We start from the raw sequence: 26,405 nt of genomic DNA, 5'->3' as shown, positions 1-26,405 counted from the left end.
GTGTTGCAGAGCTGTTTCCATGTGCTTCACAAACTTGATGAATTGCCCAGAATATAATAGTTTAATTTCTTTTTAAATGGAGAGCAAATAGTCTTGTTTAGAATTGATTGTAATAAGGAAGCATTGTAACACTTCAAAGTGTATTTTAGATGTAGCCACTTGGGTCCTCTGTTATTTATTCTGATGCTACATCTATGCAAAGAGAAAGGATTTTTAGTGTTTGGGGAAAAGGAAGGATTAAAGGAGCTGTTGTCATGAGCTCCAATAGAACTAGGCAGGGGAGAAGTTCTGGTTGATAAACAGCATGTTTTCTTTAGTGCTTCTAATTGTACAATCTGTAAAGAGGAGGGTAAATTATTGGTAAAATAGCGTGAATTACTGTTTCTATTGTTGTTGCAATTTCTTGCTGTTGTAACCTAAAGCACATAATGAGACCCTGCACTTCACTCCCAGGTCACAGATGAGGGAAGCTAGTAAGATAATTCTGTCAAGTAAACCACTTCTCATTGTGCTGGTAACAGTTAAAAATCTGCATTTGTTGGCTTCCAGTCTCCTGTTGCTGTCTGCTACCTCATGCTATGTCTGCAGGATACTAATCTGATAAATGCACCTCAGTCATTTACCCTACAATTACAGACCTTACATTGACTTTTGATTGCTCTCTGCTTTTGGAATGCTCATGTTTGGCCAGAAATAGGCAGGATCCCATGTAGCCTTAGCTGGGGGCTTTCAATCCTCCAGCCTAACTGCTTTCTCTTTTTAATGTGCCTGTAATTGTTCTTATTTACAGGTGATTTTCTTGTGGTTCATGGATTTGTCCACCCAGACTACTGAGCTCTTTAATGAAATGCTGTTTGCTCATTCAGTAATAGCAGGTATTATTGTAAACGGTCCATCATAAAATAATATATCCAGCAGAAGGGTAAATGACTGTCTTAACATTTGTCCATTGCTATCTGAATCTCTTGTAAACTCCTTTGCTTCGGTCCCAGGATCATTTAGTTTTCTCTATATTTAAGATTTATTTTGGTTTGCATAAGCAAGATCTTCAGGGCAGTGAACACTTCCACAGTTTTATGTAAGGGACAGTTGGTTAACCCTCACTGCATGAGTTATTCTCCTATTGCTGCTAAAGAGGTGCCCTGCTGATAACTGCTTTAAGAACAGCATTTTGTATTACTATTACAAGCCAGATGATGATGATGATGATGATCTTCAGCCCTGGAAGGGTTTGTCCTCTGCCTGGTTACCAGAGAGCTGAGAGAAAGTCTTGGCAATACAGAGGAGGACTGGATTTGAACGTGGCATTTGGCTCTGCAGCCAGGCATGGCTGTGTCTGCCAAGTACTTGTAACAGCAAGTTACCTCTTCAGGCTTTCCTCCTTCCCTTAAAAAGCTTGCAGAAAGTTGCTGGTATTAATTAGGAAGAAAAAGGGTTCTAGTCTTTGGGCCATGTAATTGAGTATGGGAGATAAGCATCTCTGAAAGTATTATGCTCTGTTATCTCACATACATAGGTACAGTGTTCTCTTGTTTGAATATCCAGCTGGTGGAGTAATCCATCAAACAGGCACATATGACAAGCTGATGGATTTATTAAGAGTTGGCATAAGGTGGTTGTGGCCAAGCACAGTTTCATCAGCACACTCCAAGTGGTGCTTTTGTTACTGCTCTTTCAAATGTGTTATTGCCATTTTACACCCTGTGGTAACTGACAATAGTCTGTATTATGTTGTGTAAGGTTAGCTCAGGTGTTGGCTTTATGTATTTTCAAGGAATCTAAGTGATGTATGTGTGACAACTTGTGTGTTCTTGAAATGTCTCTAAAGCAGAGTTTTGTGTGCCCTTGCCAAGCAGGTCTGGGCTCCTGCATGAAACTGGTGAAGGATAAGAGCCTTACCTACATCACTGTGTGCAGCTCTGGTCAAAAGGATCAAGGTGCTTAACTCAGTTCCATGCTAATTCTCTTGGTTGTGTTGCCAGTTAGTGTATTACAGAATATTAGCTGATTTGCATAATTATTTCATATACAAGGTATAATTACTTCCAAAGCATTGGACACACTACTGCTTTCTCTCCTCAGGCTTTGCTATTTCAGTGTGCAACTGTAAGTGCTGCAGTTGTCCTAAAATACAATTTTGCTGATCTGATTCTTTTATATTTGTCTCCATTCAGTTCAAGTGTTAAATGAATTTCTGTATTTATATGAAAATGATGTTTATTTCTAAAAACAAAGATGAGCCATTGGAGAATGAGTGAAGCATTGCTTCACAGGATGAAGAACACAAAAATGTAATGATTGAATGTTGTGTGCTTCATTCTGGTACTTTTGGAATATCTTTCATTGATTTATTCTGAAGTGTGAGTACAGCTTGTCCAAAGTCATAATGCAAGAATTCCAATTTGAGCTCATATCCAACATACAAAGTGTGACTGGCCTGTTGACCTGTTGCTTCAAGTATGTTTCAAATACTTTTCTGGCATGTGCTTTATGAGGAACTTCAGCTTCCAAATTACCACTGTGTGCTCTGAACTTAAACTGAGATGGTATTTAGAGAAGAGGGCAGGAAATTGAAACTTCTTGAGAAGAACTCTTCCCTTTAATAGTTTTTTTTACTGATACAAAGCTGTACAATGGCATAACATTTTGTTAAAAGTTGGCTGTTTCACAGACTTTGTTTAAATGCTTATTTCAATTTTTTTATTTATAAGACAGAACTGGTGAAGGGCAAGAGAATGAAAAGCAGAATTAGTAGCACATGAACCAAGTGAATAGTCAGATTTGCAGTTGGTCTTTTTCCAGCTCCTTGTAGTGATCTGGATCTTATTGACACCAGTCAAAAATGGACCCAGTTAGACACAAGGATTGACAGCTGCTGTCATGTTTTGGTTTGGAGCAGGAGCTTATTTACCTGTTCCATTTGGAATGAAGAGCTGTTACACAGCTAAAACTTGAATGATGCTTGGTGGCCTCTTTAGAAAGAGCAGTTGTGTAGAAGAGCAGAACTCTCCAGAACAAAATGGTCCTCCTATTCTGCCTCTCTGCTAAACAAGATCTGATTCTAACTGGGGTGAATTCATTTTTTTTTTAAGGTATTCCTAGGCAAGGTCATGAGAAATTGTTATAAGTTGGTACCTTACTTCTTTTCAGAAAGCTCTGTAGGCTGTGGTGCTCTGAGTACTCTTGTTTTTTCAGTACCAGTTAGAAAGGGTATACATTACTTATTCTTGCATTGTGTGCTGTGTAATGATGGTGTTTGGGTTCCTGTGTGAGGAATTGGAAAGAAGAACAGACCCAACTGGAAGCTCTGTCTCTCCCAAAAGGACTTTTTAGATTATCTGGATTTGAGTTAGAGTAGTTCCCTAAATTTATTTGCCATACAATTGTGTTGCACATTTGAGGAAGCAGTGTTGAGATGGGAAAGGAGAGAAGGACCCTTAAAGTTCTCGAGTAAGTGGAGGACATTGGGCCCAGAGTTAAATCTCCCCTTGCAGTTGCCCTGAAATCTCAAACCCAGTCAGCACTTTCACCAATAAGAAGACATAGCCCAAGCCACGAAATCAGAGTTTGTAGTTTCACACTCAGTGTAAGCGTAGGCTGATGGTGAAAGAGGTTTCACAGCCTCCTGTCTGCCACAGCCTGCACACTTCTCTCCCTTTGCTGGCACTTGCAGACTTTCTGCTTGATGAGAGAATCTCTGACTAACCAGTTGTTTTTGCCAGTTTCGTTCTCCACTGGATTAGTTCCCTGGTATAGTTAACTCCATCGTCACACAAATATTTGTACTGGCATAAAGGAAGGAATGGTGTTTGGGCAAGAATAAGTGGCTGGGGGCAAAGTACAGGTTGAGAGCAATGCACCCTTAGCAGGTGATTTCACAAGCAGGTTGAAGAGCTCTAAGATTATTTTTCTACTAATACAGAACTTATTGTTATACCTGGCCATTCCTGTCTTTGCCTTTCTTGTGCTACTGGTGAGTGGTTCAGTATTTGCTTGTGCTCTCTGGCTGATAACAGCTAAAAGAGCCCCCATAATGGTTTTAGGGTTCATAACTGATTTGGGCGCCTGTTTTGCAAACAGCTGCTCATGGCACCATAAACACTTGTGGTGATGGGGAAAGGACAGGAAGGTCAACTGTGGGAGCCTTTTTCCTTGATAAGACATTTCTACATATTTTTGTTATTTAAAACTGTACTGTTGGTGGTTTGTTAGCTGTAAGTTTGAATTTATTTAAGGTTGTTCTCCTATCATATATCACAACTTGAAGGTTCCAAGCCAACCTTTCTGTTGTATCACTGTTTTGATGGGGAGGGTAAGCATCAATATTCTACTTCCACTCTTGGATCACAGACTTCTGAGAAAGGATATAAACTGAAATACAGTTTTGTGACTTGTGTGGGGCTACTTTGAATCATTCTGGCTCAAACAGATCTTCATATGAGAAGCTTTCAATTCAATTTCTGCAGCTTATTGCAATAGGAATACTGGTGATATATATTTGGGTTATATCAGAGTGGAGAAGTGGGTATTCTGTGTAGACTGTTACTTCAAATAGATTAAATCTTTCTAGAGGTGTTTGGTTTGCCACTAAGAATGAAACTACCATGACACCAATGTTATCAGGGTCTGTTTATGGGTTATAAGGAAACCACCTCAAAGTTGTTGAACTTTTTCCTCTCCTCATCCAAAGGGTGTGTCCTATCCTGACCAGTTCAATATTTACTGCATGCTTAATAGATATTAACTGGTTCATTTGGGATACAATTAAAAATATTAGTGTATATTCAACTTATTTAATGAGACTAGCCTGCTTTTTTTTAATCTGTTGTAATAATAATGAGATCTATTGGGAGTTAGGGAGGTTTTTTTTTCTCTCCTCCATTCTGAGTCAGAACAACAAATGTGTTTCTTGGTGGTTACTCTCCCCATCCTGTCAAGCTGTTGAGAGTCATCCTAATGTAGGTTGCAGACTGTGCTCAGTGTTTCCTCTCAAGACATTACTTTATACTTAGTAAACAGAGCTCCCTGTGTGATTTTTGGAGGTGTGTTTTGTTTTGCATTCTCCAAGACTACTCAGTTGAAAGGGTCTCTAAGACTATTTGGGGTGTGAAGAGAAGAAGGCTTTTGATAACCTTAGATAATTTTATTGGACTTGCAGTAGGTGAATGCATCTTCTGAAAAATAAATTAGTCTTGGTAACTTACATTTACTAATAGAGCTGATATCTTAAAGATTGCTGTCACTTTTAATTATTCCTTGTTTTGACAATTACTGAATTATTTAAACTATTTCTCTATATGGTTATGTGAAGTGTGGGAGGAAACTCTCTGTTCTGAGGTATTTATTGTCTATATGAGTTAACTTCTATCACAGTGTTCTAGCTCTCCTTGCTACCAAACAGTTGATTGCATTTCTTGAGACAGCTTGAAAACATAGTGCTAATAAACTCCTAATTGGCAAGTGCAGTCTCAGCCTTCAGCCTGCCAGTGTTGTTTTTTTGTTAATTACACAGTAACTGTAACTCCTGTAGCTGCAGACATTAGCTCAGAAAAATCCAGTGATCTTACCATTAATGGGTAAATAAATAAATAGTGCCCATGTTGAGCCATTGTGAAATTTGTTTGTTGCAAATACACAGTGCCATTTGAAATTACCATCTCTGTGTGGTCAGGAACCAGAAACTGGGTCTCTGAGGCAAATGGAGCAGCTCCTGTTACCTTTTTAGGACATGAGTTACTTGATCTCCTGGAGGAACCAGTTGAACAAAGGGACACCTGTGAAAGGAGAGGAAACATCATTATCCTCCACAAATTAACATGGCTTGGAAATGTGAATGTTAATTTGTCTGTAATTGACCGGATTCATTTCACAAAAGAAGACTTGCTTTCAGTCAAAGTGCACGTTTGTGAACTTGTGGGGTTTTGTTTGCCCAGCTTTTTTAGTTAATGTGAGACACCAACCTAAACATTTTAATGAAATAACATTAATATGACGTTGCTTTTGTAATACTTATTCTGAATGCTGTGTTCTTACTGCTCGTGCCCATTTTTAGATACTCAGCCCTGAATAGCTCTGGAAGGACACTGTCATTAACTATTAACCAACATTTCTTTGTCCAGCTGTGTAATACAGCAACAGAAGGACTGCACGGTTGTAACCTACCCTCATGGAAAATAGAATCACTAAAGACAAGTGGTATTAAGCAAGTTTAGTCTATTTAGGATTATGGTGACTACTTTTTATTTTTGGGTAAACTTGTAGCAGAGAAGAAATGTAGTAATTCAAGTTTATTAACAGATGAAGGATCTGAAGTAGGAAAGTATTTGGGGTTTTTTGTTTGGTTGTTTGTTTTTTTATTTTAACTTACTGTTGGAAAACTAAACAGTTGTTCTAATTCTAGGAGCTGGCAGTTCAGGACTCTGAGGGCAGAGCAAGTTCAGAAGAGGACTGTATTTTGTCTCTACCTGTAAAATCTTGGATGCTCCCAGCTTATTCAGCAGAATTATCACTGCATACTTGCCTTTAGTCTTTCCACAATATAATGGGCATCTTTTGAAATTGTCAGATTATGATGCTGAGATTTCCCCTTGCACAGCCCTGCTTATGCTAATGGTGTCCAAAGTATTTGCTGTGAGACTGCAAAGTCTTAATTGCAATTTAATTATAAAATGTTGAATTTCTTGTTCTTCTTGTTAGCAAGGTGGGATGCAGGGGAAGGTTTGGTGTTGTGAATAGCTTCCTTCTTGGGAAGAGGGAGGGGATCGTTTTGGAGACACTGAAACAGATGTTTGAAGGACCTTGATTGTGTGTTCTTCTCTGTCTGTGTGCAGTGGAGTCAAGGAATAAGTTTCTGGCATCCAGACATATTCCATGTAATCTTACATAAAGACAGCATCTTCCTTATGTTGGCTGACATGTAATGGTCTTCTGGATTGGATTTCAGTATTGGGTATGAAAGGAAATTCTGCAGGTGCATTAGAGCTATTGAGTGTAACAGCTATTGTAGCTCTTCATGGAATAATGGAATAATTCTTGCTTTCAGCTTCAAATAGCAAACAAGCAGACTGAAAGGAAACAATTTTGAGAAGAGAAGCTGATCAGCTTCTCTGTAGTGACATTGGTATTCATTTTCTGGTTTTATTTTGATTATTTTCCAGAAATAAAAGGTCTGAAATCTGATGTTGAGGTGGCACATTTTGGGTCTTTTTACAAACAATAGCAACTGTAGTATTGATTGCCTGTAAGCTTAGAAGTAAGCATAGTAAATGATAATGCACTTCACTTTATAATAGCCAGGATAAAGGCAGCGATCTCACTCCTCCTGAATACCTCCTGCTTAGCAATTCCACTGCAGGACATTTGCATAAATGAAGGAAACAACTGCTTATGAACCTGTGGTTTGATTATTTGGTATGAACTGTTGTTTCCTCTTCCTTTCTCCTGCTCAGAAGTGCAGTTCAGTTCCTGCCTCAGCCTTAGGACATTTTCCAGGGCACAAGGCCACATTAAAAGTGCAGTTGAAGGCTTTCTGGTTTAGTTGCTTCACCTGCTACTTGGACCATGCTTGTGTTGATGAGACACATGTCCCAGGCTTTCCTGGGTAATGTGTTGCAATACTTCGCTACCACACAGGTGCAATGGGGAGCTGTACAGAGTCATGGCTGTGTAGTTAAAGGCAGGAGGAAGCTGCAAGCCCTTCACAGCAGCCTGGGTGTTGGGGATAGAGAGCAGCTTGTGTTGTAGAAGGTTTGGTATGTTCAGTGTGTGTGATTTATGTGCAGTTGGGTGGCTGTTGTGTGACGCTGGCTGCCTGCAGCCTGAAAGGCCAGGGAGAGGAGCTGGTGGGAGTTGGAGCTCTGGAGGTAACAAGGGTAGCACTCCCTGAGTGGGACTCCAGACTGACCTGTTCATGTTACTGTACTGTGCCCCTGAATCTGATCAAAGAGCTTGTATCAGGTGCTTACTGTTGGCTTAGAGGAGTTACCTGTACTCAGGTTTATGTCTCAGAAATGATCACAGAAAGAAACAGATACTGCAAAGTACAGGGGTGCCTGGGATGTCACAGTGCCAAAGTGTGATATGACAGCAGAGAATTATCAGTTTTTGTGTTAAAAGCTTCAGTGCCTGCATTGTTTAAACTTTTTTCAGCCCTCCCTGGTGGAACAGCAAGCATGCGTTTAGAGCAATGCTTAATTTGTAATGAATCTGGAATTAGGGCCATGTTTTAATGGTACTCAGCTTGCAATGAATGGATAGCTGAAACTACAAGGATCATTAAGCATGGCCTATTAATGTTGGGGTGTTGGTTTTTGGCACTATTAAACTCCATATAACTGCCTGTTCATTCTTCTGTCCTCACCAAAGACTCTGTCAACTGACAAATAATTGAAGCAGTTCTTTGAGTAGGGAAAGTTTGGATTATTTAGGATTCATTGTGATTAGTGTCACTGAATGGATCTGTGCTGTTCACAGGTGCACTGACTCCTGTACAATGTTCCTGCTTTTCCAAGTAAAATCTCTTACCTGTAACTATTCAGCTAATACACTTCAAGCATGTATGGCATCAGGAGGCTTTCTTGGCCACTTGGTGCATTACTGTGGGCTTAGAACTTGTACAAGCTCTTCATGGTATCAGAAAACTGGTATGAAGTTGTTGGTGATCCCATTTTAAATGAGTAGTGAGTGAATGGTTACAAAGAGCATAGAACTGCAGGAGGTGTAGAGGGAGAGTGGGGCTTATCAAAGCACTGGTAATTTTGGGGTCATCTTAAAGCACTAATGCCACATCTGAAATTCTGAAAATTTGAGGTACTTCCTCAAGAAGTCACTGCAGAACACTTGGGAAGGTGTGGAGTGTCATACCTACATAATACTGTGTATTATTTTTACTGTGAAGTTGGTGGTTTGGTTTCTTTCTTTCTCCTCCCTATCTTTTGCCTCCATTCAAGGTCACTCTCAAAATTTTTTGTGGTCAGGATAGGAAGTCTGAGGTACGCAAGTGAGCTGGAGTTGTACAGCCTCAAAGCTCACTGGTGCCTCATGCTGAGCGTAGCTACAACTTCCTTGTCTTCTGAAAACTTCTACCCCTTTTGTTTGTTGTTTTGAAGAAGGAGAGGACCTTATCCTTCTTGTAAATATTTTTCTCTCAGCATCAAAATGTTGTGCCCTAACCCTGAAAACTCAATGCCTGCGTTGTTTAAACTTTTTTCAGACTGGGAGCACTTGTGAGTCTCTTTATCTGTTGAAGATTTCTTAAAATATTTGAGCTGTGGGCTTGAATGTGGTCTCTCAATTCTGTGTGCCTACAAGGAAGGAAGTAGCACTTGATACTAATTTTGGGGAGCCACACCTTATGAACTTGCTTTATATCTGAAACCAGCCTTTTATCTTCAGGGAAAGTTACACTCAAAATTACATGAATGCTACAAAGCCCTAAGAAACACAGTTGGTTGGAGAGTGTACACTATGTGTAGAAGCTTCTCAGTCTCTCTTCCCCCAAAATAATGTATTTAAATTCTAGTTTTATGTTGTAATGGTCTACCAGGGCTTATTGGGATTGACATTTTTGTGCTGGTATTTTATTCATATAAAAAGCCTTCTACAGAAGCTGTTTTTCTATTAGATTTCACTTACACTCTGTCCTATTTGATTAAACCTTTGTTTCCAGTAGGAGTCATGTTACCTGCCTGGATCACAAATAGGGAAAAATTAAAGGTAAATCGTGTGGTGGAAAATTTATGATGGCATTTCCTGACTCTTGAAGTGCAGTCTGCATTCTATAAGGAGAGGTACTTAAGTCTAAAAAAAAAAGTTTAAATTGTTGCAGCTTGTTTGTTACAGAAGAAAAAACCTGAAGTGTAAGGAGCAGAGTGGCAAAATAAGTGTGAGGATTGAGCAATAGCAAATTGAGTCACAGCACGCATCTGGAAGTCTCTTTAGTTCTGCAGTTACAAAAGGTTACACAAATTTCATATGTCCACTTCTTTTTGGACTACACAGCTGCTGTTGTGTGACCATAGCATGTTGCACTTTGGAAGAGATTAAATCCACAGGAATAGGAGCTGCAAAGCAGTGACTCTAATCTGATGTGCCAGATGGAAGCTCACAAGAGGCAAGGAGGCTGAAAACCTGCACAGGGCAGTAGCAGCATCGTTTTTGTGTCTGGATGAAAACCAGAGTTACTGTTCAGTGTGTCGCTGTCCCACCAAAGTGTCAAGTGTGGCCTCAATGGCAGCTTTCTTTCCACTTGTTTGTGAAATTGCTTTTCATGCTTAAGTTTAATCGGATTTGTCACAAGAATGCTTTGTGTGTAACTGTCCTCCAGTTTCAACTAAAAATGTGACCTAAAAACTAATACTGTAAACCAGTGGAAATGCTATTATGGTGCTCTTACTATGTAAATTAAAAGGAAATATTTTGATTCATTCTACTTGTTGGAGCGTAGCATTTATTTTTGTAAGTTACCTTTTAAAGAATGATTTTGAATTAAATATAATAAAATGACAACACTATTAAGCCTTCAAAAATGGAGCTGCAGAAATATGCATTTGAAGGGAAGATAGTTTATAATAGCTGAAGTTTAGGGCATGGTAACTGAAGAATGTTAGGGTGGACGTTTGGAATGAAAATTTCCCATTAAAAATGGGGAAGTAAAGAAATGGGTCTGAACTTTAAATGAAAGTACACTTTGTATAGTAGTACAAACCCACAATCAGTATTATCAACATGGCAAATTCTTGATGAGTTTGAGAAGTTATTTACTACCACATAATAAGATACATAAAGCAGCCATGTATCTGTTGGTGAACCACAAGGGATTGTTTTATGTAAGAGTATGAAAGTATTAACACTGACATACTGCAGGGAATCTGCAGTAGGAGAGGTGAAATCAGTCTTAAATCAAGTGGGGGAGGAAGTGTTTGTTCCTTGCACAATTACACTTTAAAACTGCCATGTTCCCATGCTTCATGTTCCCAACATCTGCAAAAAATAATTCAGCTGTAGCAAGAGATTACAAAACCTTTCAGGGTATAGCATTCTGCAGTTGGGAACTTCTGAGAGGGGGAAACATTGAAAGCAAAGACTTCAGTAAGGTGCAGTGTTGGTTTCTGTAAGTGAGAGGTCTGAGTTCTCTAACAGGCTGCAATTTAATTTTTAAAGTTCTTTTTGACAGTGTGTGTGGTGGATTTGGGGCTACTTTGTTTACTTGGTAGTCTTTTGTGATGAGAAGTTGTAAGGCACAGGAAATAGCTTTATAGTTCCTTCCTCCCACAAGTTGTAATTCATTCGTGGCCATCAGGATGTTTTTCTTGGCTTATCTCTTTCTGTGCAGTTTGCCTTGCACATCTGCCACATAAATTATGAAACTGAACTTGAAAAGCTGAAAATGTATTTCAGATCCTACTGTATATAATGAAGATTGTATCATTGGCCAGAAGGAGTATGACTGCTCCTTGCATAGAAGGTCTGGAATAATACCTGGCATTCATGGACTAAACTGGCTGGAGTCATATTTGTAATGGTTCTGAGGAGTGGCTGAAAAATAAAGAACTTCAAACGGTCAACAGCACTAATGCTGTGCTGTTACCTCTCTGTAACCTGAGGTATTTCACCAGACATTTTGGCAGATGGGTCCCCATCTGTTTCTTTGTTGAATGTGGACTGCTGGCTTCCTATTTGGTATCCATATGTTTTATCTGTAAGGCTCTAAATCTAAGCTGCATGTTTTATAACAAAAGTGACATTACTGACAGGAGCAAAATGAAAATGCATTAAGTTTGTTACATGTTTTTAAGTTAGTTTGTCCTCACCCAGCAAGAGGAGAGAGGCTGGCTGAGATGGAATACATGAGTTCACTGAAGGGAGGAGCAGCCCCATCTTTATTTGGAATGCCTTCTCTGAATAATTGTGAATAGCATGAGGTGCATAGATTCCTGAATATCCATTGTATTGTTTGGGATAACAGGTGGATAAATGATGTCCTCTGTCTGTGAACCAGTCTGCACACTGAGCTCTCTAAGATAACAAGTGACAGTGTCATAGGATAGTGAAATCTTACCCTAAAACACATTTTTAAATCTGATCCCGAAATGCGTTTTTCTGTTTTACTTTGTATTAAGTCCTTTCAGTTTGTTGGAACACAGGTTTGGACCAGTGATCATCTGGAATCCCTCAGAGCCTGAAGGAAGGGATGCTCACAGAAACAAGTGGAGTTGATAGATGCTGTCCCTGGTCATGGGGGCTGCCCCTGGTCATGGGGTGCTGTTTGCTCCGTGTCCTGGCCTCTGGTGGTTTGAGAGGCAGTGCTGTGTGGGTTAGGATCAGTTCTTTTTTAGCTCACCAATTCAAATGCTCTCTTGAAAGTATTTCATGCCCAGATGGATAAGTATTAAATGATTTTTTTAATTGGCAAAAGTGTTTCTGGAAACTAATTAACAGTTTAATAGATGCCAAGATTCCTACACCTGGGAGTGGGGGAGATGTATCCTCTACTCAGGCAAGTTGTGTAGCTTTTTTATTTACTGTGTGTTCTCAGTAGTTGAAACTAACTTGTGCACGCAATTTAAAAAAAAGATCATTTAACATTAAAGCAACTGCTTTGCGTTCTCAGAAAGCTTTCCCTCTATTTCTACCCCTCCTTCACAGAAACCTTTTGATCTAGATACTAAAAATAGTTTAGATGCATGACTCACAGGAGTTAAATGGTGAGATGAGGTTGTGTTCACTCCTCTCTGAGGGCTTCATCTTAATTGCATGTGTGTCTGTGGGTGGGGGTCTTCTAGATAACTGTATTGTGAAAATATTGCCAGGGCCTGCCTTGTCTCTTCTCCAGATGGTGAATGTTCACTTGGCTCATTATATACTGCATTCAATCACTTCACATTTTTAAAAAACAAATACAGCTATAATCTCAAATGTCTAGAAGCAGCTCTGTTATGTTAGTGTCATTTTGCCTTAAGTTATCAGCCCCTCTAATGGTTTTTGGGAAATCTGAGCACAGATTGCTGCTGTTGCATTTGGATAATACTCCTAAAACATGGGAGTCATGTGAGCAGTCACTCGTGGTCCCTTTCTTGTCTCAGTGGGGTGACTGTGGCTCCTCAGTGAGAGGGAGCTACTGGGAAAATCAGCTGCTGGGAGACAAAGGTAGTTCTCAAACTGCAGGGGCAGGGAGCTGGCTCAGCCTCCAGGTGTGAGTTACTGCTGCCTTTGTTCAGAGCTTTACCTGCAGTTGTCACCTGGGTGCCTTTCCATAGAAGTGGTGGGATGTTTAGGTGGAGATAGGAAAGGTGAATAAATGAACCATGTGCATGTGTTCTTCTCTATTCACTTCAAGCAAACTTCCTGGTGCTGTAACTTAATGTTTTCTCAACTGTTTTATGCCTTTTATGAACCTTTCTGGTTGAATAATGCAGTCCCCACTCAGTTTTAGATCCAAAAAGCACCAGCACAGAGCTGTGGAATAGTTTCCTTACTGGGGTTTGTCCATGTGGAATGTTACTGTGATGGTCTCCTTTGCCGTGTCACCACTGAGGTGATGAGATTTGATTCAGAGTCAGTAACATCTGCTCTGTCATGACCAAATTTAAAGTGTGCTTTGCCTTTATTCACTGTGAAAGTCACAGGAAACACAGGGAAGACTTTCTAAAAATAAGGAAACTACTAACAAAATTACTAAAAGAATGAGATTAAACTATTAGTATGGAGACTCACTATTGAAGGGATAATGTGAAACATGTTATTCAAAAGATAAAATCATGTTGTGTCTGTTTTGGCACATTAAATAACAAAAGGTTAAAATATTTGCTTCTTGTAAGACTTTGGCACCACACCTTATAGTGCTGTACAGTAACAGAGCTTCTCTTGTCCTCTGTTTATCCACACCCTGCCTGCTCTAATAAGAAAAAAGTTCTTTAGTGTTGCTGTTTGCTTTAATAGCATTAATGTTCATACTGGATGTATGGTACATACACATGAGTAAAGCTTGAATTTTTTTTCTTCTGTGCTTAGTCCTTAAGCAGATATTTGCAGAATGGTGTCTCATTGGAAACTGTTAACGGTGGTAAAATGTACAAAGTTTCTCATCTCAGCTTTTAGTATTTTACTGTTCCCAGTTGTAAAATTAAAAAAAAGGAAAACAGAAGGTGCATAATCCAGAGGTGTCCTTGGAGTAATAGTTAAAGGCAGAATATTATGCACAAAGGAGTCCCATGTATACATGATATTGTAATTGGTTTGAAATATACATTGAAAAAAATGCAAGTGTGTAGCCAGGTTTCTTGTTATACATGATATTGTAATTGGTTTGAAATATACATTGAAAAAAATGTAAGTGCATAGCCAGGTTTCTTGTTCCTGCAGCCGAGTCCCTCAGCACAGTGGGCAGCTTCCCAGAGGCTTGAGAAGTGTTTCTAATTAGGCTCACCCTGTCCAACCCAATACCTTTATCATCACTATAAAGAAACTGTTGTCCCCTCTCTGTGGCTTCTGCTTATTTTAGTTGTCATAAGATTAGACCTGGCATTTCACAAATCTTTAGTGGATGTGATGCCCAGAGTTGTGCCTGTGCCCTGGGTGACACCACCCATATCAATGGCAGCTCTAATCCTGCCCGTGCCTTTATGGAGTGCTCTGACTCTCACCCTAGGGCATATTCAAGGCTTTTCTTACATTTGTTCAGAAACATTGGCAAAGATCTGTTAGACTTTCTGATTCCTTGATATGTTTTCAAGTTCCATTCTGAATGGATGGATAGATATTTATTATTCTTTCATTACCTTTAGTCTATAAATACCTCCTTTTCTCATGGTGCCTGTTTTTCCAAGTGCAGGTTGGCTGTGCATATGCTGTTCAAAGGTTTCTGCATGTTTAAGAAACTGCTGGTATTTGAGCATTCATACAAAGTGCTGAGTTTATTTGATATTTGAAGATCTGAAAATTTGATGTATAACACTATTTCTTTCCTAATGAATGATTTTCTTAGGAATAGTTCTTCCAAAGAGCATTGCTCCCAAAATCTGGCCATGAACTGCAAACTTCCTTCATGAATTGTGATTTCATGCACTTGAATGTATTGTCAGGGTGGTGAGGGGACAGAACACCACTGACCATGGAAAAAATGTGGAAGATAGAGGAGATGCTGGGAGGGAGCATGAAGTGGAAATATCTGTGTGATGTTCTTCAGGGAAGACCATGGGCAGTGGAGTATTTACTCCTTTTAGTGCTTTATGCTGAATCCTGAGTTCTCACCAAAATGTTCAGTCACATAAACAGCAATAGTTGCATCTTGTCCTTTAGCAGGTTTGCTGGCAGTGTATTTAAATCATTGCTATGAAATGTTGTTTGAGGGTTAATTTTAGAGTAGACAATAGCTGAGAAAATACTCTTCTATGTATGCTGCTGACTGTATACAGAGCTTTGTATCTCCACATCCATGTTTCCAGAGAGTTTCTAATTCAAGGTGTATGGTGGAGAGAGAATTAGGGTGGGATTCTTTTTCAGTTTGGAACCAGCAATGATTGATGTGGATAATCAGTTCAGGCACAACAAAACTAATTGTAGTGTTACCAATTGGAAGCTATTACTGGAAGCAGTACAGTTATAGTTGTGTATAAGTGATTGTAATCTCCTAACAGATAATTGACTTCAGTTAGAGCATATGAATCTGTAGAGAATCTTGTAGTCCTGAGCAATGAAAAATCTTCACTCTGAAACAAACATTTCAATTCAGGATGTAGTGTTTATTTAATTTTTTATTAGCATCTTGGGTGGAAGTACAATGATTTTACTTTGCCAGCACAGAAGTAATTTTAAAAAGAATTTCTTAGTCTGGAATAGAAAAAAAACCTCTTTTTCAGTAATTATTTTGTGGCTATTTTATAGGGGGAAAAGAAAAACTAATGGTGATGAAGCACTAATGTGTTGCTGAGAGCAGAATATACCTCATGCCCATCAATATTGTCCTGAGCATTACAGCTTGATTCGTGTGTAAAATCAGAAGCCTGAGCAGAGTAGGCAGATATATCTGTTGGAGTCTGTTGAAATGAAACACAAATAGAAGTTTTCTGCAGATACATTTATCACTTAGTAGTGGGCATTCCACGTTGTGGGTTACATTCAGTATCCTCTGATAAGGAGGAGGAAGACAGGGCTGCTCTTAGTCTGCCTGCTCTGTGTGTCATCTGTGCAGGGTTCCTGCAGTCTGTAAGGTTTTATTTTCATGCAGGCCATCCACAAGCTGCCTTTCATTTCCCTGTTTCAAAGAAAAGTGCTGAGGACAATCTCAGACCCGTAAGATTTTTATCCTCTTCATGCCTGGAAGTTCAAATGCTCTCAGACTATTGCAACTGTAAATGTTGAAGTGGCAGATACTGATGGACGTTTTGTACCTTCACAGATCCTCTGATCTGAGTTTTAGATGAGGAGCTACAGAACTTCTTGTCCCCTCTTGCTGCCTATTATCCCTAATACCAGCTAAACATCATTCTTACCTCAGATTACACAATTGAGATATGTTCAATATTGCTCTCCCTTTCACATCGCTCTCCCTTTCACATCACTCTCCTCTCCCCCTCTTGCTTATTTTTTGGTTTTTTTAGAAAAAACTGTACAGTAATCCACCTGGACCCAGATGATATCTTTACCTCAAATGTATGAATCTCAAAATGTGATTTAGAACAAAATTTGAAGCTATCTACACTTGATCGAATTATATGAAAAATGCAGACAAAATTGTGGACAGAGTAGGATTTCAGAGTACATGGTACAACAATTAATTTTCAATATATGTCATATGATAGTTAATAAAATGCATGTAAAATATTTAAGGGGAAATGGATTTTTTTCTGCTGCAGTTGGAGATGGTCAGGTATTTACAGCTATTACCCACTGACTTTATTAGCAATGTCCATTTATTCTCTTAAGAGGAATTTAGACTCAGACTTGAGCTACCTGTTCAGTGTTGCTGTAAATTCCTTTAAATGTTCTTGCAAACATTTAAAGTTGCAAGAAAATCAAAAGCATTTTGCTCACTGTCACAGTGTTGCTTGTTCCATAGAGATGTGATAGTGCCCTTTCTTGGCTTTTGGAAACAATTTTATATTTTAAAAAATAAAGCTATACTGAAATCACTTGGGAGTGATACAACAAAGAGTAAAAAGAATCTGTTGTCATCAATCTATTTTAATAGATCTGAATGTAAGACACAGAAGAATGTAACAGTTTGTGATGTCCATGTCAACCCCTTTATTGCTGTACCCTTATTTTGGATGTAACTTTCAAAATACCACTTTCCTGCTTAGTATCTTTGTCCGTGTCAGAAGTTTCTGTAAATATTCTTGTCACGAGATTGCAGTGGTGCAGGGTCTCAGTGAAGGATTTGGGGTGAATCAGATGCGGTCTGGCAGATAAGGGGGTTCTCAGCCCTGCCTGAGAAGTTCCTTTCTGTCAGCCCCGGCCGTTTCAGGGCCGTTTGTTTGCAGAGCAGCCTCCCCATGCGATCCAGCACGATTCTCTGGAAGCTGCCCAGGATAAACTAATCAGAGAGCCCCCCCTGGTGTCGGAAAGTGTCCTCGGATATTAAATTTATATCAATCACAGGAAGTCTTGGCAATCAAGCTAGTCACTTTTTCCCTTCACATCTGGACATAAATTATTTTTTTGCTGCAAAGGTCACAGGAATCATGGGTAGGGCAGGGAATGAGGGCCATAGAAAACATGGGAAAGGAAGAATAAAACTGTATTTCCACCTTTTTAGAAATGGTTATTTTTAAGTGACCTGGAATGATGCCAAACTATACAACAGTGAGGGTTTTTTTTCTCCTTGAAGTTTACATTTGTTCCTGAATTAAATGTGGCTCTAAGATGCTTTGCTTTGGAATGGTTCATTCCATTAGATCTCAGCTTGGCATTTAGAAAAGAGCTTTCTCCTGGTTGCTGAGAACAATAACTTTTCTGCAGAGGGGTTTAGAAGTCGAGCATGTTTCTGTACTTAGAGAGGCTTAACTGCACCTTTTTTCTCTTGGCATTACTTAATTTCCCTTGTTTTCCTTCCATTTCCCCCTTCCAGCCCTGCTGCTGCTTTAGCCACGTGCCCTGAGCTCTTGCATAGCCAATGCTGCCATTTGTTTTTGTACACTAAGTTTGCATCTCTTCAAGCATTTTCTATTCTTAAATTTTTTGCTCTAAGAAATTAAGGAAATGCTTCATTTTATGCTTCCCCCTCCCAAGTCTCCATCAAGTCTCTCAAACAAATGCAGAAGGAGGGGTTATAAAAACAAGCAGAACCTTTCCATTCAGTTCCCTGCCTTCCCTTGCTTTGGACAAGGGACCCAGTGTGCTGGAAGCTGCAAATCCTGGAGCTTTGGAGTTGTGTTTTTTCCATATATGTGGGAAATAAAGATGGGCTTGGTTTACATTTGTATGTACAGTAAAGAAAATACCAGAAACAGAAGCTTGAGGTGTATTCAGCATAAATGAATTTGTAAAACCTTAATTGCTGTTGTTCCAAACTGCTGCTGTGTTCTTACATGCTTGTTGTAATATAGATAGGTTCTGGGAGCTTGCTGATTATTTATTCAGTCATGTAGCTTATGCTCTCTTTAGACACAGAGTTGAATAAAATCATACATCAGGATCTGACAGCAGGAATTCTCATGCTGAGAATCCAAGATTAAGTCCAGAAATTTTATTCTGTTTTAACAATTACCTTCTGTGTCCCCTTTCAGACTTGAGGGGATTTCATTCTTGTTTCTGCTGTTTATATCTCCCAGTTCCAAGATCTTTGCTATCCTTATGCCAAATAAAATTGAGCAGGAGTTGCTTGAATGCTGCACTGTGCAAACTCCTACATGGATAGAAGGATAACTGTTGGGATGACTATTGAGCATCCTGATTTTTTTTTTTTTTTCCTCTCCTTTTAGGTCATTCAGGTTCAGAAGAAGTTCTTAAGCAGCAAATGCTTTCTCCACACTGCATTATAATTCATTAGATCTTTCCTACAGTTTACTTAATTTGTCACTGTGGGTTGGTTCATGCTGAAACTCACAGGGGTTTTTGTTAGCTTCTGAATCAGTTATGATGTACTTTTAAGTAAACTTTTAAACTTGTGACATGCTAGGTGTAAATGTGTTGTTTCAGTGCAGTCCAGGTATGAAGGGAGAGCAGAGACCAGCAGCTCTCCTGTCACTGCTGATCTCATTGCTGGGGTGAGTCCTGGTGCTCCAGAAGCTGAGAGCAGTTTTCAAACATTCTCACTATGGATATGGATGAGGTTTTAGGGCTGCTCACTCACCTTAAAAGATGAGGGAAATGATTGTGTTACCAAACACATCTGAATGCTTTTAGGGGCACAAAGGAGGTTGCTGGGCTCAGATGTTACCTGTTTTAAGGATTAATTAAGGAGAAATCACATATTTACTATTTTAATATTAACATCACAGAAAAAAATCTTTTCCAAGTAAGGTTTTTCTGTGACCTCTTGAAGAGGCAGCCTGAGCTCCTTGCAGTATTTGCATTGCTGTAATTGTAACTGAGTGCTCTGCAGCTTCTTTGGCTGTTTTCCCTTAATTAATTAAATTCAAGCTAGGAAACAGACTTTCCAGTGAGTCTCATCTCCCTTACTTTAGTCTTCCATGTGATTTTTTTATTTGTTACTTTTTCACTAACACCTGTTTGGTGCTGATGTTCTTGATTTTTCTCTTGTAACATCATTCCAAAAAAATTGCCTCTGATTGAGTTATAAAGCCTCTTGCAAATAACTCTGTACCATTACAAACCTGTAAGCAAACCATACCTAACTGCAGAAGCCATCAGCTTTGACTCTTGTGGTTTGGTTTGCATTTTAATTTGACCCAAAGCCATTTTTACTGGACTGAATCCAGCTGTAATGTAATCCCCAGTTTCTCATCTGTATTCTTGAAGACTAATAGAATAGTAAAACCTTCTTAAAGATAACTTAAATGTGGTGTATAGTGTCCTCAGGGTAACTTGTGCGCTAAAGCTGTTTTCTTTCCCACTCTGTAGAGGTATCTCATTAAGTGAGATCTGCACTAGTGTCATTATTAAGTTTTCATGTGTTTCTCAGTTTTGATGCTAATCTTCATGTGTGTGAATTTTTTTTCCTTTGCAGCACCAATGTGGTTATGAATTATTCAGAAATAGAGTCTAAGGTTCGAGAAGCAACCAATGATGATCCATGGGGACCTTCAGGGCAACTCATGGGAGAGATTGCCAAGTAAGTGATAATTTGACTCAGTGATGAAGAAAAGAAAGGTACATTTTATATAAGAATGTGAAATTTGATGCTAAATCAACTCTGTGGTATTCAGACTGATAATGCCCAAAAGTTGCTGTAAATAAAATCTTAAGTTTTTTAATGCATAATCATAGAATGTATTGAAAACTGTCAAACAAAAAATCAAGCCCAGGTATTTTTTAAATTCTTTTCTTAAATTGATTTTTTCATTTATGTGTCCTCAGAATTCTTTCAATATAACTGATTTTTTTTTTTGGAGTATTTCTTTTCAAAGCACTTTCTTGTAACTTCTACAAAAACAGCAAAACATGTTGAATTCTTCCTTGAGCTTTTTTTTTCCCTGTTAAAATCAGTTTGGAAGTTGTGTGTTTGATCAGTTGCAGTGGTTATTAGGGTATTCATATTCAACATTATTTTCATTACAAATTAGTGAAGGGATGAGTACCTCAGATATTTAGAATTACTCTTTTCTTTTGTAGTCCTGGGATGTAAATGACTGATCTAGGAGTTAAAACAGGGACAGCTTTTTCCCTTTAATGTCACCCGATGTGGCTGGGCTTAGATCACTCCTGCCATCTACTGCCAGCCCCGAGTGTGAACAGGCTCCTGTGGCCAGCCCGGGCAAACGACATTTCTGTGCTGCTTTTGTTCCATTCCTTAGGGCTACGTTCATGTACGAGCAGTTTCCAGAGCTCATGAACATGCTGTGGACTCGGATGCTGAAAGACAACAAAAAGAACTGGAGGAGAGTTTATAAGGTGTGTAAGGATCAGGGCTTGGTGCTCATGCAGTGTCCTGGTGGAGTTCTTGCTTAGATAATCCTACAGCACTTTCTCCTCTAGCAACATAGAATTTCTTCCCTGAATGTTTTATAATTCTGTTGGTGAAGTCAAAGGTGTTTTTCAAATGATGTATATTAAAAAACCCACAGAATTTCTGGGTTTAGAAGCACGTTAACATGTTACTTAATGAACACAACAGAGCAATTCCATTTTGCTGCTATTCAGGTATTAAACTAGTGCTCACAATTTCAGTTTACCCAAAGGAATTGCTGTGAGCTCCATGAGAAGATGTTAAGTTACTGTGCTATCAGGAAAACATTTTTTGACAGAATTCAGGAATACCTGAAATAAAATGCAAACTAATCTTAATTTTCTGTCAATTTGTAATGCTTTAAAAGTTGTAGTTTACCTTTGAGTGGGCCAAATTTTCTTGCATATCTTACATGACAGTTTTATGTCCTAATTGTGTTTGGGAAAAAGACCAGAGTCATTTGCATTTTTCTTGTCTTTCATGCAGAAACTTTTTGCTTGAGATTGTGTTGTGCTGCACTTAAAGTGGTGTTCAATGTTCACTGAATTATGCAAATATAACCTCCTTTTTTAGAATTGATGTATTAGACTAGGTTATATTTTGTTTTTCTTGATACCAGGATTGTAGCAAGACACAATTAATTCTAAAGCATGGTTTGTGTTTTTCACAGGTGCTTGATGTTTTGTAGTCATAGTAATTGTTTTCCCTGAAGTACAATAGAAATTAATATTTAATGCTATCACACATAACTACTTAATATTATAAAGACTTCTTGAAATTGCTTATCAGGTTTAGATTGGGTGAAATAAAATTATAGTTTTAGCTGATAAAGGCACTACTTGAGAGAAAGAGCCTTACTTCTTTCTACATATAAATCCTCAACATAGAGAACTGAAATGTGAAAGTATTATTTAAACTTCATTTGTTTTGTCACTTCTCTGAAGTAGTCCTGAAATGCAGTTTTGTATATCCATTGAATCCTGCAGAAGGCTTCTTAAATTCCTGTAGGAGTTACCTTTCAGTGAAAGCCACTGGAAAATTGTGAACAAAAGATGCAAGAGAAAATGCCTCATTTCACAGGTTAACTTTTTCTCCTTAATTGCTACTGCTTTATCTTAAGACAAGCAGTGGCTGATAAAGGTAACTACTTGTGATTTTGTAGTAACAAGCTGAAGTTTTAAAAATACAGTTTTGATAGTCTAAAGAGCAAAAGACTCATGTAAGGAAAAAAATTTTTCCATGGGACTCGTATAATAAGCATGTATTTAAAAAGGGAAGGTTAGTATTTACTAATTTGGGGAGGGGGGTAGGTTTGGGGTTTTTACAAAAAAAAGAAAGGTAGAGTTTTTGTTCATGCAATCATAAGGTGCTTTGTATTTTTATAGTCTTTGCTGCTCCTAGCTTACCTCATAAGGAATGGATCAGAGCGCGTTGTTACAAGTGCCAGAGAACACATTTATGATTTGCGATCCCTGGAAAATTACCACTTTGTAGGTGAGCAATAGAAAAATCTTATAAGCAAATTAAAACAGTAGTTGGAGTTGTCAGTCACCTGAACCAGCTTAGAAGCTTCCCCAGTCTAATTAAAATGTGACTGTTGCCAGTTGTGTGAAGAGTGCAGAATCCAAGACGTGGGGCCCTAGAGTATTAATTAGTGAAGACAAGAACTTGCAGAAAAGACTGGCTAATAACAACAGAACCAACACAACATGAGTGTTGGGGTTTATATTAAAATATGCACTAGAGACTGGTCCCCTGTGGTGTCCGTAAAGGAATAGCTTTAATCATATGGGAAGAAAAGGTTAGAGCTCCAAAACACACACATCTGTTTGAAGCTGGGGTTTTTTCCTCCCACCAAATAATATTTACAGTGCAAACGCAGCAAGGCCAGTGTGTGTTTTGAATGTGAAAAAGGCTGGAAAGGAGCACATTTAGCTTATAGTACTTCCCAACTGAAAGCAATTTTTCACAAAATCAGTTCTGCCATGAGACTGAGTTCTTGCAATGAAACTTGCAAAAACTGTGCTAAAAAGGGTGATGTTTTGAGGGGTTAAAATTGTTCAAGTGGAGAATACAAGTTCTGTCTCAGTCTTTGTTTATCTCTTCTGTGTTTAAGTGCAAACTCATTTATCTAAATTTTATGTTAATTAGTCCCTTTTAAAGAGATGCAGTGGACCTCATGCAGTAGTCCCGAAATCTTTGACTCATAAACCGTTGTGTTTACAATTCAAATTTTTTTATCAATTTGGTGTTCAGTATTGCTGCCTCTTACTTACTGTTTTCCTTTTTCCCTCCCATCTACCATCCATCATCTCTGTCCTGCATTACCTGACAGATGAGAATGGCAAGGACCAGGGGATAAACATCCGCCAGAAGGTGAAAGAAATGGTTGAGTTTGCTCAAGACGATGATCGGCTCCGGGAGGAGAGGAAGAAAGCAAAGAAGAACAAAGACAAATACATTGGGGTGTCCTCGGACAGTGTCGGAGGGTTCAGATACAGTGAGTACTGGGCTGCCTTGGCAAGGATTGCAATCCACTTTTGCTTTCCCAAATAGCACTGTTTGGAGCCTTGAAATGCAGCTGTGGATTTTGTGTGAGTTTCCTGGGGTCTGTCAGAGCTGACTTTACAGGCACCAAGTACGTTACTCCTTGCTCCCAGTCCCTCTCATAGTGTGTAGCAGGGGTCTGAGCTTTTGTTGGGGCTTCCATCTGATGTATCCCAGCATGCCATCCATGATCCAGCTGCCAGTCTGTGTTTTCTTTGGCCTGAGTAAATCCTTGGCTGCTTTTACTAAGGGATGAGTACCAAAGTCCCAAGGGCACAAGGCTCTGGTTTGGTGATTTCTTTGAGAGAAGGGTTTGCTGTAAGAGCTCAGTAGTAGCTGTGCAGGGCTTAAACTTCACCTGTTTGCCTGATGCTTTCTGGCTTTTTTACTTCTCTTATCTGTGAGCCTTCCACTTAGATTTGATCCCTCCTGTTTTTGACAGGTTGCTTCTCCATTCTCCCTTTTCCTTATATGCAAAGTAGTTAAAAAATTTCCAAGGCAGAATAATTCTTGTTTTATTATATTCCTTTAGCCTTTGCTACTTGCTTGGAATTGTGGTGATTCTCTTTTTAGGAAATACGTATGAGTCACTGTATTTGTACTTTTTGTACATGTCCCTTTGTTCTTTCACTGAGCTTATCTTTTGACTTCTCTGTGCAGAGTCGTGATCCATCCTTTTAGGCTGGGTAGGATCATTTCTCCATGTGATCTTTAGGTATCATTCAGGTTTTTAAATTTAAGGGACTAGTTTCTGTCTTGTATTTAATTTTTGTGGTAAAGGGTTTTGAATTATTCCTTCATTTGTTAAAGTAAAAGTCTTTCTAGCAGCACTAAGCAAACCCTTTCCCAGGTGAGATTTCTAATAAAAAAGATTCAAGTTATTTAAACAAAAATGCTTTTATTAAGATTTTTTGTTAGTTTATTTTGTCCTGAAAATACTGAGCTTCTAGTTGGTGTCTATTTTAATTTAAAAATTTGTATTGCACAGGAAAACCCCTCTAAAGGAATCTGCATTAAAATGCTTGAGAGCCTGACATAAACTGAAATAAGGCCATTTTATTCTCCTGCAAAATTTACAGCAGTACATTTCTGAGCAGTGTCTTCTTTTCCAACGATAAAGATCTCACTGAGTATCTCATGGATTGGTAGCAGGTTCTCAAATGGAAAAGTTTTATGGATCTAAACAAATGTCATTGGAGACTTGCACCTATGTCTTTACTAAGAAAATACACCCTATATGATATGAGGTTATCAGATAGGTATAATTCAAATTTTGCACCTTGTAGTGCTGGAATCATTTTCTTTTTATTAAAATTGCTTTAATTGAATATACCTTGAACATCACATGAGCTGCAATGTCATTTGTATGTAACTTGAAGTAGGGATTATTTCACTGTCCTTCCTTTCCTGCCGCTCAATTTTACTCAGCCTAAGTAAACAAAAAAAAATCACTATTGTTTCACATTTTTAAAAGATGCACAAGAAATGGCTTGTTTCATGTGTATGATAGCCCAGAATATAAATGTTTGCCTACAAATGTTGTGTAGAAACTGAGCTGGTTTGGTTTCCTTTATGCACCTATATTTTGTGCAGAAGATCTGATACAAGATCACAATACAAGTTGAAGTGTGCAGTGCTTCTGATAGTCAAGTCTTTGTTAAAATGTTGGTTTTTTAATTTGAATTAAACTCAAGTTGGCTGTGTGTGTACAAACAAGACTCTTCAGTGGTTTAGAATTCCTTGATGGGATTGTACAACAAATGTGCTAATTTCAAGTAAAACTGGCAGCTGTTTGTAATCTAAAATACCAGTATGGAGGTCTGGAATACTAAATTAGAAAAAAAAGGTTTTGATTTCTTGATAATAGTGTTCAGGAAAGATGTTCAGGGTATCCAGTGGCCCCTGAAAAGGTGAGTTTACTGCCTTTTCTTTTTTCATCTCTCTTAAAAAATTGTGAAACTTTTTTTAATTGCTGAGTGTGGAAAATGAAAAGTTTTACACCCATTCTTTCAGTATTTTGTTACTGTGTTTTTGTGTATTAATGTCAGTGTATAAAACCCCCAGTGATCACTCAGCTCAGCCAGGAGTGGAATATCCTGCACTAAGGGGCTGTTCCAGAGGTGCCATGGGCCCTTCCTGCTCAGCTGCTCCTGCAGCCAGGGCTGCTCCTGCCTCTGCTGCTTCTCCAGCAGAGCCCAACAGCCTCCTGATGTGCTGGGCATTGAGCTTGTGTCATTGCCATAAGCAAAAGTCTCTGAGCCTCCATTCCTGCCACTTCATGATGGGCATTCCATGCTGTGCCTTGCTGTAATAGAGTTGATTCAGCTGGGGGAGCTTTTTTTGCTCTGTGAACTTGTGCAGCTCAGGTGTGTGGGGCAGGGGTGGATTGAGAGGGATTCCAGAAAAGCCACAGGCTTTTTATTGGTACCTTTAATAGCTCTTATCTTTGTCTTACCAGGTGAAAGATATGATCCTGAGCCCAAGTCCAAATGGGATGAAGAATGGGATAAAAAGTCAACTTTTCCTTTCAGTGACAAGTTAGGGGAGCTCAGTGACAAGATCGGCAGCACCATCGATGACACCATCAGCAAGTTCCGAAGGAAAGATAGAGAGGACTCTCCAGAGAGGTGCAGGTACTGGAGCTGTTGTACCCTGAGTTTATCTGTGAGATTGCTCTTAGGAAGCAGTTTGACATTGCTGGATATAAGCCACATCCTCTGCCATTCTTTTTGTCTGTAGGGGGAAGCAGATGTGGGTTCAGTACCTGCTTCCTGGGCTTCTGCAGCTCCCC

At 38.9% G+C, this 26,405-nt stretch overlaps 1 protein-coding gene across 1 annotated transcript in view; it reads left to right on the top strand.

Moving 5' to 3' along the window:
- CLINT1 (clathrin interactor 1) overlaps positions 1-26,405 on the top strand; it is a 46,879-nt gene that overhangs the window by 5,369 nt on the left and 15,105 nt on the right. Inside the window, exons 2-6 of the mRNA XM_036391614.2 lie at positions 20,129-20,233; positions 20,916-21,012; positions 22,453-22,561; positions 23,403-23,567; positions 26,073-26,247. Coding sequence (XP_036247507.1) covers positions 20,129-20,233; positions 20,916-21,012; positions 22,453-22,561; positions 23,403-23,567; positions 26,073-26,247 — 651 coding nt within the window. The remainder of the gene's footprint in view (positions 1-20,128; positions 20,234-20,915; positions 21,013-22,452; positions 22,562-23,402; positions 23,568-26,072; positions 26,248-26,405) is intronic.

Source organism: Molothrus ater, chromosome 15 (assembly GCF_012460135.2).
Source record: "Molothrus ater isolate BHLD 08-10-18 breed brown headed cowbird chromosome 15, BPBGC_Mater_1.1, whole genome shotgun sequence".
Taxonomy (NCBI): Eukaryota; Metazoa; Chordata; class Aves; order Passeriformes; family Icteridae; genus Molothrus; species Molothrus ater.
Note: the sequence above shows the minus strand (reverse complement) of the source record. Positions and strands in the feature narration are given on the sequence as shown.